The sequence below is a fragment of the Siphateles boraxobius genome, unplaced genomic scaffold (genome assembly GCF_051911475.1).
Source record: "Siphateles boraxobius isolate OS27281-9 unplaced genomic scaffold, OSU_SipBor_1 8, whole genome shotgun sequence".
Lineage (NCBI taxonomy): Eukaryota > Metazoa > Chordata > Actinopteri > Cypriniformes > Leuciscidae > Siphateles > Siphateles boraxobius.
The window spans coordinates 25893463-25908366 of NW_027509208.1; the positions used below are offsets into that span (position 1 = coordinate 25893463).

The 14904-nt window shown below is 37.7% G+C and overlaps 1 protein-coding gene across 6 annotated transcripts in view; it reads left to right on the top strand.

Moving 5' to 3' along the window:
* Positions 1-14380, top strand: part of pum2 (pumilio RNA-binding family member 2) — a 102478-nt gene extending 88098 nt beyond the window's left edge. For 4 of the 6 annotated variants that reach the window (XM_077219987.1, XM_077219986.1, XM_077219990.1 and 1 more), the window contains 6 exons: positions 1021-1158; positions 1958-2083; positions 2988-3059; positions 5091-5212; positions 11705-11897; positions 11977-14380. In XM_077219987.1, the coding sequence (XP_077076102.1) occupies positions 1021-1158; positions 1958-2083; positions 2988-3059; positions 5091-5212; positions 11705-11897; positions 11977-12108 (783 nt within the window). In that variant the 3' untranslated portion in view covers positions 12109-14380. The remainder of the gene's footprint in view (positions 1-1020; positions 1159-1957; positions 2084-2987; positions 3060-5090; positions 5213-11704; positions 11898-11976) is intronic. The other 2 variants (XM_077219988.1, XM_077219989.1) reach the window with 1 other exon arrangement.
* The last annotated feature ends 524 nt before the right edge of the window (positions 14381-14904 follow it).

The following is a 14904-nucleotide window of genomic DNA, read 5'->3' on the forward strand; positions in this document are numbered from 1 at the left end:
TGGCGAAGACAGCCAGCTTTTCCTCTGTGTGCTGGTCGCTAGTTTCGACGGCGGAAAAAGGCTTCTCAAGTCCAGCGATGCGCAGAGCTTCGCTGAAGATGATGAAATCAGTGACGCAGCTTATGAGCCTGGCTTTTATACGCATCTTGGCGGGCTATGACGTGTAGAGGCCGCGACATCACGCGCGAGGCTCAGTGGTAGGCTGTAGCAGTTGCTGCACGGCAGCCAATGAGCACGCAAGATGGCCTGCTCTAGGTCTGCTGGCTGCTGCACCGCGTTGACAATAAATGCAAAATTAAGGATAATTTTTGGCTTCAATATCTCGAGCAAAGATGACTTTACCCGTAGCGTAAGCTAGCTTACGCAATACGAGAGAACCTCTCGTAATAGAACTGGAAGCGCAGGCAAAAGAAAGACGCAACTCTACAAATCGGGTAATTTGGGGAACTTTTTTACTCCATGCACACAACAAGTCTTTTAGACATTTGCAACAGTTTCTTTTTTTACACAAAGTTTGATTTTACGCAATTCATCTGTTTTTCAGTACATGACTCTGTTGTTTTCGCTTGTAAATTGCTGTTCACAGGCTTGCAGTGCCTTTGGCCAAAAGTGTAAGCGCGGAAAAATGAAAGTCTGAAGAATACAGATTCCATTTATTTTGCGTTAGCATGAAGCTGCAGCTTCAAAATACATGAATTACACTTACGAATAACAGTTAAATGCTGCAAATATTTTTTCTTACACTTGAAGGGCGATTTACACCTTTACAGATCTTCTCTTGCGCATGCAAATTTATTTTACACTTGCAATCTTATGTACACTTTCACAAATCTTACCCTGCACATGCGATTCTTTGTCATAATTTTACCTTCATATATGCACCTATTAATAGAAATAAATGTTGGGATGTTATTTCAATCAAGAGCTGCATCAATTTTTGGTTAAGATCTTGTATTGACAATGATCTTGATGATTAGAAATGGTGGTAGTTCTCCGATTTTTTTCTTTTTCTTGTGTCAGAGTGACATCGTACGGGAGTTGGATGGCCATGTCCTGAAGTGTGTGAAGGATCAGAACGGAAATCATGTGGTGCAGAAATGTATTGAGTGTGTACAACCGCAAGCTCTTCAGTTCATCATTGATGCCTTCCAGGGCCAGGTATCTCCACAGACACTCATGCTTGTTATAAAGCCTAGAAACGGGATTTACACACATGGTTGTGGTAGACCAAATATAGATGAATATTATTGCATGTCTATTAAATTCCTTTAAGAACCTTTGTAGTCTAGTGTGGTCTCTTAAGAACGTGCTAATTAAATTAAAAGAAGGAAAATAGCTGAGATTTTTCTATAACGTTTATACCATTGTAAATATATTTTCTGGCTTTATAATATATCATTAGGCAGGACTCCTCTGTTATATACACATGTAGCCTGTTGCTTAAACTACTACTTCTAGTATTAATACTAGTACTACTAGTTTTAAAGGTTAGTCATCTAATTTTTTAAGACATAACTTTAAGTTAGTTGCATAACTGACTTAAAAATAGATTACTCTCTAATTTGAGAATGTAAGAATAAGACTGATTATCCCTTATCTAACTCCTAGTTAGTCAGATGAGTTTTTAAGGCACAGACTAATGCAAAAATGCAGTGACTAAATCCAGAGTGTCCTAAATAAGTAAAGATGAGGATTAATTTAGGATGAATTTAGCTCTACGTAAGGTTCTAGCTAGTTGTTTACATTTATGTATTTTTAGTTTGATGTAAAATCCCAAATAAAATTCTCAAGGAAATTCTCATATTATGCCAAAAGATTTTTCACCAACCCTAGATGTTGGTAGTTAAGGAAATCACAAATTTTGTTGCAGATGTGATCTATGTTATAATCTTCTTTTATTGACCCAGGGATGCAACAGGATGTGTGTCAGTGTTTTATGTCCTTTTTTGGTGTGTAGGTGTTTGTTTTGTCCACTCATCCGTATGGCTGTCGGGTGATCCAGCGTATCCTGGAGCACTGTACCCAGGAGCAGACCCTGCCCATCCTGGAAGAACTCCACCAGCACTCTGAGCAGCTGGGACAGGTATGACTTCACCAACCTGTCATCCAAAAAGGAAACTCTTGATGTGTACCACTCTTACTGCAGTTAGGTTCTTATTGTATGGCCTTTTTTAATGATTCAAAAAAATTATTCTAGTAGAAAATGGCAAAATTGAAGTCATTAACCTACATTGGCTGCTGTCTTCCAAAGGGCTGTTTACACAGAACATGTTTTTGCATTCCATTGTGCTTCTTTTCCATAGCTTTTCTTTGTAAACAGATGATAGACAGACTTGTTTGACTGTTGCGCTTGCATATAGCACCTTTGGCAGAATGTAATGCAAGACCACCCAGCATTCTAAAAACATTGCTCTCATGTTAAAAGTTAAACTTAAAAAAAAATATCTTTTAGACCTTGTTTACTTCATTCCACTGCCCTGTGTCTTGCATTTTCAACACAAAAACATTCTGTGTGAATGGCCCCTAAGGCTGCATCCTAACCTGTGACTGATTAGAAATGGACAACAATACTTACTCCAATATATGAGACTCAACTAATGCTCAGTTGATTCCAGTGCAGTCTGATGTCAGCATGTTGTTAAGCTAACATAACTCTTTTATAGTTCCTGCAAAATTACAGTTCTATTTTCCTATTGAGAAATCGATGAGGGACATCAACTCAAAGACCTTTTTTAAATGTCCAGTATTGTGATTTGAAAGGAGGCCATGCAATGAGAAGAACACTTGTAGCACTTTTTGGGGTAAGGTGGACGGACGCGATTGCATGACATTTTTCTGCATGACCTGTTTGTTCATTTTATACTTTTAACTTTGATGTAGCATTCAGTTGCTATGAAGGATGTTCTTATGTCCAGTTAGATGTGCTGATGGATTTTGATGATGCAAAACATTACCCACCCCTTGCTCCCCTCACTTATTTTATCTAGAAGTATCAAGGAGTTTCATTGGAGATGACCCCCAAAACATTTTATACAGTGTCCAGCGATGCACTGTTCAAGGTCAGAGTCACGCGCCTTCCTCCCACTCACAAGAACGTCCTGGCATATCCTCGTCTACTTCCTAACCAGCCTGTGTCTAACACCTAGATGCTTCTTCTCCAGTTGCTTTTTGCTCTGCAGGGTTCCATTCACTCACACTTTTCCTTACACAACTTTTTTCCTTCCTGGCTGTCACCTGCCCTGTCTCCCTAAAATCCAATCCTGATACTATTTAGGCCTTATTCAATACAAATACCTATTTGTTAGACACGAACAAGGCTGTGAGATATAGAAGTATATAGTGGTGTTATGATACCAACATTTTAATAGTCTGACTCTGTACTAATACTAGTAAAATTTTATGATACTTTGTTACCAATAACAATTTCGATACCATAGGGGGAAAACTTTTTTAATATGATTTTTTTGTTTTTTACCATTTAATTATTTTATTAAACTAATAGAGGCTTATTAAAGCTACTAAACATAACCTTTTCTCTTCTAAATTACAAAACGCTCCTTTACCCGGGGTTAAAAGCGCTGTTTAGAACGATGATAACTTGGGGTTAAACGCAGTATGAAATGCCCTATACTCAGCCAGCACTAATTTTCGTCAATCTTGCTGTGGCAGGTCTATTATCAGTCTTTGTGTACACTGCAAGACATAATGCACATATATTGTGACACATCTGATCCTTTTTGTCATCATATATGGTTATTACTATGTCAGTCATCACACTTTGGGGAGTGTTTAATGGAACGATAATTTAGCGAATTCACTTCTTTTGCTCTGTGTACATAACTATTGGTCCTTATAGCCATTGTGAAGGGGTTATATACAGAAAGTGAGCAAAAGTGGATCCTTTTTAGTCAGTGAAGCTGTCACTCACTTCGATTACAAGTTCAGCACAAGCTCACTGACTGAGTTCACATTTGCAGAAATAACAGCTATAAAAATAAGCGCTATATAAAAGCTCTTATTTATATCATGTCTGGCCTTTGTTGGTTCTAATGAAAGGATTCACAAAGATTCAGAGAGTTTGATGAACAGACATGCTTGTGATTGGCTACAGTTCATCGCTGTAATTGACAGAGAGCAGCCTGACACAGTCCCACCCAAAACTCATGCCATTGCTTGAGCAATTGATGATGTTTGTCCTGATCAATGACAGATCAAATATCTCACCTAGATATCATGAATGAATGAATGTGTCAACATGCTGTTCAATCAACCAAAACCAAATTCTTAGGTTTTAAGGCACATGTTTGTAAGAAAGAGACAACATAGCAGTAACTTAGTAGGGGCAGTGACAGTCCTATCAGTTGGCCCAGGGCCATCCAGCCGTGCTTGAGTCCTAACATATTCGTTGTACATCTAACCCTCACAGCCTTGTTTGTTTTTGTCAAACTAAATAGGGACATTTCTCTTAGTAAGGTCTATTTTTCTCTCTATGTATGAATTAAACTTTTTTGCTTTGTTAATCTCAGAAATTCAGTGTTTCTGGCACTTCAATGATTTTATCTTTCTGCTCCACTCAGAGAACCTCAGACCAACAACTTTGATTTGTAGTGTGCATCCTTAATAGTTGAACTAATCTTGTGCAAATAAACCAAACCAAAACAAAGTATTGAGCACTCCTTCCAATTTGAGGGATTACTCTAGAGTTAGGAAAGACCGCGGGTTTAAACCAATTGCAACACCTTGATTGAGCCATTGACATTGACTTGCACTTTTATGTCACCTTCCAGTTAAATGTTGGTGTGTGTATTTGAGTGGGTGCTGTGTGGTTTCTTATAGGGTTATTTGCCAACTGGCAATTATTAGGGTAAATCATTGCTTTGATAAAGTGGGAGTATTATTTCATCAATGGCCTATTATTGAAATGAGGTCAGTTGTTTTATTGTAAGGATGTGGTTAAAGCCCAACCTTGTTGTATTAGTTGTGCATTTCTTGTTCTGTCTTAGGGTTATTTATTTATGAAGTGTTATGGTAATATTATACATGTTCTTTATCTCTCCTTTCCACTCTCCTGTGCCTGTCTTCACCTACAGGATCAGTACGGTAACTATGTGATCCAGCATGTTTTGGAGCATGGGCGTCCAGAGGACAAGAGCAAGATAGTGGCAGAGGTCAGAGGGAAGGTTCTGGCTCTGAGTCAGCATAAATTTGCAAGGTCAGTCAGGTCAAAGTTTTTCTTTCTATAAAAATTATTTTCAAATATAACACATATAATTTAAATCATTTATTTTTTAATTTACATTTCTATAAAATAGGTTTTACAGCACTACTTCCAATTTTCAGGACAAGTACTTGTTTCATGGTATTACAGTAAAAGACAGTTTTTTTTAAAACAACATCAAGAACAATTAAAAAAATCCTATATTTAGATCTTTTAAAGACACTGTTTCCATCCAAAGCTGCAAGTTTAATTTATGCGAAAAATTGGAATATCGCATAAAACATTTACTATTTACGAGATATTTTCCCTCCCATCTAATTTTTTAATGTCTCTTTAGGGGCTCCATATTGTTTCTACCGCAGAAAGACATTAATTACACAACTTGTAAACAATGTCATGTAATGTTTCTTTAAAAGAAACAATTCAATGTAATTAAACTTGAGTTAGCTAGAAAAAGGAACTATAGAGAGGAGCATTTTGCTAAATATATACACTATATTCATTATATTTTTACTTCAACTGTTCTTCAGTTTTATGTCAATACCAAGCCCTGTGTGTTTTCCTTGTAGTTCATTCGCATATCTTATCAAATAAACAATCATGCGCCTTGTTTGTCATTTCATTTGGATTTTAGGAGTCCTTTTGGAGTTTGTTTGGTCAAATTGCAGTATATAAACTGTTAAAAAAAGTCATGTTTAAGTGTTCATGCTTGCTTAAAATGTTATGTTCAGTCAACTTAAAATGCTTAGTTGTACAGGTCCTTCTCAAAAAATTAGCATATTGTGATAAAGTTCATTATTTTCCATAATGTAATGATAAAAATTAAACTTTCATATATTTTAGATTCATTGCACACCAACTGAAATATTTCAGGTCTTTTATTGTTTTAATACTGATGTTTTTGGCATGAAAACCCAACATTCCTATCTCAAAAAATTAGCATATTTCATCCGACCAATAAAAGAAGTGTTTTTAATACAAAAAAAGTCAACTTTCAAATAATTATGTTCAGTTATGCACTCAATAGTTGGTCGGGAATCCTTTTGCAGAAATGACTGCTTCAATGCGGCGTGGCATGGAGGCAATCAGCCTGTGGCACTGCTGAGGTGTTATGGAGGCCCAGGATGCTTCGATAGCGGCCTTAAGCTCATCCAGAGTGTTGGGTCTTTCGTCTCTCAACTTTCTCTTCACAATATCCCACAGATTCTCTATGGGGTTCAGGTCAGGAGAGTTGGCAGGCCAATTGAGCACAGTAATACCATGGTCAGTAAACCATTTACCAGTGGTTTTGGCACTGTGAGCAGGTGCCAGGTTGTGCTGAAAAATGAAATCTTCATCTACATAAAGCTTTTCAGCAGATGGAAGCATGAAGTGCTCCAAAATCTCCTGATAGCTAGCTGCATTGACCATGCCCTTGATAAAACACAGTGGACCAACACCAGCAGCTGACATGGCACCCCAGACCATCACTGACTGTGGGTACTTGACACTGGACTTCAGGCATTTTGGCATTTCCTTCTCCCCAGTCTTCCTCCAGACTCTGGCACCTTGATTTCCGAATGACATGCAAAATTTGCTTCCATCTGAAAAAAGTACTTTGGACCACTGAGCAACAGTCCAGTGCTGCTTCTCTGTAGCCCAGGTCAGGCGCTTCTGCCACTGTTTCTGGTTCAAAAGTGGCTTGACCTGGGAAATGCGGCACCTCTAGACCATTTCCTGCAAACGCCTGTGCACGGTGGCTCTGGATGTTTCTACTCCAGACTCAGTCCACTGTTTCCGCAGGTCCCCCAAGGTCTGGAATCGGTACTTCACCACAATTTTCCTCAGGGTCCGGTCACCTCCTCTCGTTGTGCAGCGTTTTTTGCCACACTTTTTCCTTCCCACAGACTTCCCAATGAGGTGCCTTGATACAGCACTCTGGGAACAGCCTATTTGTTCAGAAATTTCTTTCTGTTTCTTACCCTCTTGCTTGAGGGTGTCAATGATGGCCTTCTGGACAGCAGTCAGGTCGTCAGTCTTACCCATGATTGCGGTTTTGAGTAATGAAACAGGCTGGGAGTTTTTAAAAGCCTCCGGACTCTTTTGCAGGTGTTTAGAGTTAATTAGTTGATTCAGATGATTAGGTTAATAGCTTGTTTAGAGACCCTTTTCATGATATGCAAATTTTTGAGATAGGAATTTTGGGTTTTCACGAGCTGTATGCCAAAATCATCAGTATTAAAACAATAAAAGACCTGAAATATTTCAGTTGGTGTGCAATGAATCTAAAATATATGAAAGTTTAATTTTTATCATTACATTATGGAAAATAATGAACTTTATCACAATATGCAATTTTTTTGAGAAGGACCTGTGTGTGTGTGTATATATATATATATATATATATATATATATATATATATAATGTAAGAAACAACTGCTTATTCTGAAATTATACACTGCTAATTCGAACAATAGTTTATTTTTTACAATCACAACTTTTGTGTTAGAATAACTTTCCTGGACTTAACTTGAGAGCTCCATAATCCAAGATTTTACTTAATACAACTTAGCATTTTACATATATATATATACTGGTCATACAATTAGAATATCATCAAAAAGTTGATTTTATTTCAGTAATTCCATTCAAAAAGTGAAATTTGGATATTATATTCATTCATTACAGAGACATATATTTCAAGTGTTCATTCCTTTTTAGTTTTGATGATTATAACTGACAACTAATGAAAACCCCAAAATCAGTATCTCGAAAAATAGAATATTGTGAAAAGGTTCAATATTGAACCTTTTGTGCCACACTCTAATCAGTTAATTAACTCAAAACACCTGCAAAGGCCTTTAAATGGTCTCTCAGTCTAGTTCTGTAGGCTACACAATCATGGGGAAGACTGTTGACTTGACAGCTGTCCAAAAGACGACCATTGACATCTTGCCAAGAGGAGGGCAAGACACGAAAGGTCATTGCTAAAGAGGATGGCTGTTCACAGAGCTCTGTGTCCAAGTACATTAATAGAGAGTCGAAGGGAAGGAAAAGTTGTGGTAGAAAAAAAGTGTACAAGCAATAGGCATAACCGCACCCTGGAGAGGATTGTGTAACAAAACCCATTCAAAAATGTGGGGGAGATGCACAAAGAGTGGACTGCAGCTGGAGTCAGTGTGCTTCAAGAACCACCACGCACAGACGTATGAAAGACATTGGCTTCAGCTGTCGCATTCCTTGTGTCAAGCCACTCTTGAACAAGACACAGCGTCAGAAGCGTCTCGCCTGGGCTAAAGACAAAAAGGACTGGACTGCTGCTGATTGGTCCAAAGTTATGTTCTCTGATGAAAGTAAACCTTGAATTTCCTTTGGAAATCAAGGTCCCAGAGTCTGGAGGAAGAGAGGAGATGCACAGAATCCACGTTGCTTGAAGTCCAGTGTAAAGTTTTCACAGTCAGTGATGGTTTGGGGTACCATGTCATCTGCTGGTGTTGGTCTACTGTGTGTTCTGAGGTCCAAGGTCAACGCAGCCGTCTACCAGGAAGTTTTAGAGCACTTCATGCTTCCTGCTGCTGACCAACTTTATGGAGATGCAGATTTCATTTTCCAACAGGACTTGGCACCTGCACACAGTGCCAAAGCTACCAGTACCTGGTTTAAGGACCATAGTATCCCTGTTCTTAATTGGCCAGCAAACTCGCCTGAACTTTACCCTATAGAAAATCTATGGGGTATTGTGAAGAGGAAGATCCGATACGCCAGACCCAACAATGCAGAAGAGCTGAAGGCCACTATCAGAGCTACCTGTGCTCTCATAACACCTGAGCAGTGCCACAGACTGATCGACTCCATCCCAAGCCGCATTACTGCAGTAATTCAGGCAAAAGGAGCCCCAACTAAGTATTGAGTGCTTTACATGCTCATACTTTTCATGTTCATACTTTTCAGTTGGCTAACATTTCTAAAAATCCTTTTTTTGTTTTGGTCTTAAGTAATATTCTAGTATTTTAATAATATAATATTTTCGGAGATACTGAATTTGGGATTTTCATTAGCTGTCAGTTTTAATCATCACATTTAAATGAAATAAACATTTGAAATGTATCAGTCTGTGTGTAATGAATGAATATAATATTCAAGTTTCACTTTTTGAATGTAATTACTGAAATAAATCAACTTCTTGGTGATATTCTAATTATATGACCAGCGTGTGTGTGTGTGTGTGTGTGTGCATGCATATGTGTGTATATATATATATACACACACACTCACCTAAAGGATTATTAGGAACACCTGTTCAATTTCTCATTAATCTCATTAATGCAATCTAATCAACCAATCACATGGCAGTTGCTTCAATGCATTTAGGGGTGTGGTCCTGGTCAAGACAATCTCCTGAACTCCAAACTGAATGTCAGAACGGAAAAGAAAGGTGATTTAAGCAATTTCGAGCGTGGCATGGTTGTTGGTGCCAGACAGGCCGGTCTGAGTATTTCACAATCTGCTCAGTTACTGGGATTTTCACGCACAACCATTTCTAGGGTTTACAAAGAATGGTGTGAAAAGGGAAAAACATCCAGTATACGGCAGTCCTGTGGGCGAAAATGCCTTGTTGATGCTAGAGGTCAGAGGAGAATGGGCCGATTGATTCAAGCTGATAGAACAGCATCTTTGACTGAAATAACCACTTGTTAGAACCGAGGTATGCAGCAATGCATTTGTGAAGCCACAACAGGCACAACCTTGAGGCGGATGGGCTACAACAGCAGAAGACCCCACCGGGTACCATTCATCTCCAATACAAATAGGAAAAAAATGCTACAATTTGCAAGAGCTCACCAAAATTGGACAGTTGAAGACTGGAAAAATGTTGCCTGATCTGATGAGTCTCGATTTCTGTTGAGACATTCAGATGGTAGAGTCAGAATTTGGCGTAAACAGAATGAGAACATGGATCCATCATGCCTTGTTACCACTGTGCAGATTGGTGGTGGTGGTGTAATGGTGTTTTCTTGGCACACTTTAGGCCCCTGAGTGCCAATTGGGCATCGTTTAAATGCCACGGCCTACCTGAGCATTGCTTCTGACCATGTCCATCCCTTTATGGCCACCATGTACCCATCCTCTGATGGCTACTTCCAGCAGGATAATGCACCATGTCACAAAGCTCGAATCATTTCAAATTGGTTTCTTGAACATGACAATGAGTACACTGTACTAAAATGGCCCCCACAGTCACCAGATCTCAACCCAATAGAGCATCTTTGGAATGTGGTGGAACGGGAGCTTCGTGCCCTGGAATTGCATCCCACAAATCTCCATCAACTGCAAGATGCTATCCTATCAATATGGGCCAACATTTCTAAAGAATGCTTTCAGCACCTTGTTGAATCAATGCCACATAGAATTAAGGCAGTTCTGAAGGCGAAAGGGGGTCAAACACAGTATTAGTATGGTGTTCCTAATAATCCTTTAGGTGAGTCTGTGTATGTATGTATGTATATATATATATATATATATATATATATATATATAATATGACACTTGTTAATAAAAAAAATTAAGTATTGCCTTCAATTTAATACTATAATAAAGTTTTATTGCAAAAAAGGATTAGGAAAATATAGCATCTTGAATCTGCAGCTTGTCAAAAATAAGGTGTGTGTCAAATGATGGAAGGCTGTTGGAGTTTCCACTGTTGTCAGAAAGGTAAAATACACAAATAACATGTTACTTCTGAATAAATAATTTTTGATTTCATGGTCAGAAGCTTTCCTAGGCTACATGACAAATAAAATTATTTTATCTACAAGTGTCATGTTTGTTATTTTTATAACTACCAGTACCATTTATTATTATCTAATATTTTATCTCAAACAAATGAGTAAAATAAAGTGTGTTAAATCCAAAAAGCTTGAATTCTTTGTGAGAATAAAGACTGGATCAGTTAAGCTGCGTAGACCATTTAAAAAGGTTAAATACAAAAAAAATTAGGACACTAAATCTTGCACTTGCAACCACACACAGGTTTATTTTTAACAATGTCTCTCCTTGTACTTTGCAATGGTGGAAGGTAAAGCTGTTATAGACACTGTAGGAACGCTTGGAAATTGCTGTATAGCTATCCCCCTTAAGATGAGCATCCGCCATCATCTTTCTGAGGTTCAGATTTATTTCTTTGCTCTTTGGCAAAGATGTAATTCTTTGTTACAAAGAATGTGTGAAGCCTCTCAATCTTATCTTCAAATGCCACTAGCTCTGTTAATTGGAGTCTATATAGAATTCAGTGCTGATGTTGTTCTAGGCGTCTCCTGAATCAATTAATTATGACCTTCCTGTTTTTCAATATATTTGTTACACAGCGATCTTTTTTTACAATGCACCAAATTGGGTCCATTTAATTGATATATATTTTACTCTGTAAAGTTTTTAAGTTAATATTGGAGAGAATTTTAGATTATATCTGAAAACCCTTTTTTTGTATACATGTCTGTCTCTTACAGTAATGTTGTAGAGAAGTGTGTGATTCATTCGTCCCGTGCAGAGAGGGCCCTGCTCATCGATGAAGTCTGCTGTCAGAAGGACGGCCCTCACAGTGCCCTCTACACCATGATGAAGGACCAGTATGCAAATTATGTGGTGCAACGGATGATTGACATGGCTGAGCCCGCCCAGCGCAAGATCATCATGCACAAGGTATAAACACAGATCAAATCAGTATAAAAATTTAAAGACTGACTAATGCCTTTTAAACAATTTATGTTGTCAATTCCAGATCCGGCCCCATATTGCCACTCTCCGTAAATACACATATGGAAAACACATCCTGGCTAAGCTGGAGAAGTACTACATGAAGAGTGGATCAGACCTAGGCCCCATTGGGGGCCCCACCAATGGCCTAATGTAGGGGCCTGACACCCAAACCTCGCCCCTTTTCCTCCAAACCACATTTGTTATGGGCATATCCTCCACCATGGAGTTCTGTGTCATAGCCTTTAGGGGTTTTACCAAAAAAATTAAAGGAAAAGAGCGTTGAGACATCTGACCAGTCCCTGATGCAGTCTCTGTTGATACCACCCCCCCACCCCCCCACCAGAGAGTGCACAGTCTGTAAGCTGTTTCCTGGGTAAAGCACAACACCCTCGTTTATGATGTAATTGATGTAACTGACTGTTTCTTTTTGTTTTCTAGTAAATATCTTGTACATTTTTTTTACCTTGTACATTCTCTGTAGAAAAAGAAATGTTTGCTGAAAATTTACAGTTCTTACAATTTACACCAGCAAGTGACTTTATAAGGCCAAACTGAGTGATCCTTTTTAATGATTTTCCTATTCTATTTTTGTTTTTATATCCAGACCTCTTAATGGTACAGTTAAGAAATGTGGTACGTTTAAGCCCTGTTTTAGCACTATGGTACACAAGCCAAAGCTGCTAATGGAAAAATAATGAACCAGTCAGCTTGATCTTCACATAACTTGCTTGTAGACATCAAGTCTGCCGTGCCATTGAGTTAGTTGGGTTAAGAAATCCACAACCAATCATAGAGCCTTGCTGCCTACAGTTTGCTGCCTTTAAATGGGAGTGGTATCATTGGGACGTGCTTTGATGTGGCCGCACATGCCATCTCTTTTCTTTCCCTCCCTCATTTTACTAACTGCTCACTTTTTTGGTGTGTTTTTTTCTTTTAAAGAGCATGCGTGTGGTTGCAATATACTCAACATCCCACTGACCAAGTCTGTTCCACACATAGCTATTGTCTTGGTTTGTGTGTTTCGAATGATGTCTAAGGACACCAGAGCTCCTGCCTTTTTATACAGCTATGAGACCGATACCATGGTAGACAGATGAAACCTGGAATCATTTTTCTATTTTGGGGTGCATGGGAGATATTGTGAAACATGAAGGGGTGGGGAGATTTGGCATGCTGTGTCTGGATTTAATGTTTTAACGGAATGATTTTCTTTGTCATGTTTGTTGAACATTGTCGATCGAGCAGTTTTTTTGAACACTGCCCTAGAAACAGTATGGTTATGTACTGATTATCATCTCTTTACATTGTAATAGCTTAGGCATAGCTTCTTTATGTACAAGTAAATATTAAATTGTTGCTTTTTTTCGGGTGTGGGGGGGAGACGGTGCTTAAGTTTTAGATGAAGTCTAGAGGTAGGTGGGTGACGTCCCTGTCCTTGGTGTCATCCCAGCATGTTTGGCTTCAGAACATGTAGAACAGAATTGATTTCATGAACGTGAGATGTTGTGGGGTCGGGTCAAATGTGCGGCGTTCAACTGTGTAAATTGAGAATGTGCAGGAGAATACTTTTTCAGAGAATGGACATGGGGCTGCCGACTTCTGCACAATTTTTCTGAATGGCTAATATATTAATGGTTTTCATTCTTTTGCTTCATATGAATATATGTAGAATACATGTAGTAAATGTGGAGTTAAGTGTAAGTTTATTAGTTGAATAGAAGAAAAACAAGAATCTAGTTGTAATGTTGGACAGGCTAAATTGCATAGTGATTTGCTTTTATTTTGTCTGTACAGTTGTACATTTGTAAACGTTAATGCTGTAAATGGAACGTCTTTTACACTTTTTGGGGAAGAAAAAATAAGAAAAATGTGCATTTTGATGTGTGAATATTCATCACTCCTTTCCCTTTGAATATAATGTATACAGTTTTCTTTGAACAAGCATTATTTTAAAAAAAAATCTTTTTATGCATCACAATCTCAAGAGGGTTTTGTTTTTAATCAGTTTTTGGAAAAGGTCAGCCTCTTTATGTACCTGGAGCAGTGACACCTTCTGTTGACATTGTCATTTTGACTTGTGGCAGTTGAATAAAATAATTAAAAATTAATTAATTAATGGGAAAAAAAACATAGGGCTGTCTTTGGTCCTACCTGCTACCATGGAAATTTCACACGACAAGAATTATTTTTGTATAAAGGAGTGCTGTATTTTGGAGCAGCCACTAACTTGTAAGCAAAATAATTGTAAGATATTGTCAATTATATAAATATGAACATATGAGTTTTGTCACACTGTCAAAGTCATGTACATTTTCAGGTGGCCTTATGTACATTTCCAGATGTTAGATGAGGAAAACAGATTTTCTTTTCTTTTTTCAAAACAGAATTGTGACTATGTATGATTAAACTGTTCTTCTAACATTTTAGTTTGTTGTCTAATGCTTTTATTATTCAATGATTTACACTATAATCACTGCACACTCATTGATCACTGAAAGGAATTAACTAAATTTTCAACATTTAAATGTTTCGATTATCACACAAAGTACTGTATGTTTTTGTTTGAATTCGATTCATACATTTTTGCGACCCCCCTTTAGCCTTAAGTACCTCATTGCTTTTATAAACTGTTACCACACAATCACTGTAAAAAAGAAAGAGTTGCTGGCTTAAAGTATAATCACCTTGAATGTTTAAGTCATTTCAACTTAAGTAACAATAAACTGACTTTAAATAAGTTGTCTTGTATAACTTATTAAAAAGTTGAAAATTGCTTAACTTATTTTGATGAGTTAAATCAATGTAAAAACATGTCATAACCTACATTTGGTTTTATTAATATTCCCTCAAATAAAATGAAAGCCTATATTAATACATTTTATTTTATTTTTGCTAAATTTCATATACATAGGCTAAATTTAAGTACAATAAAACCCAACCTGTTTTTTGT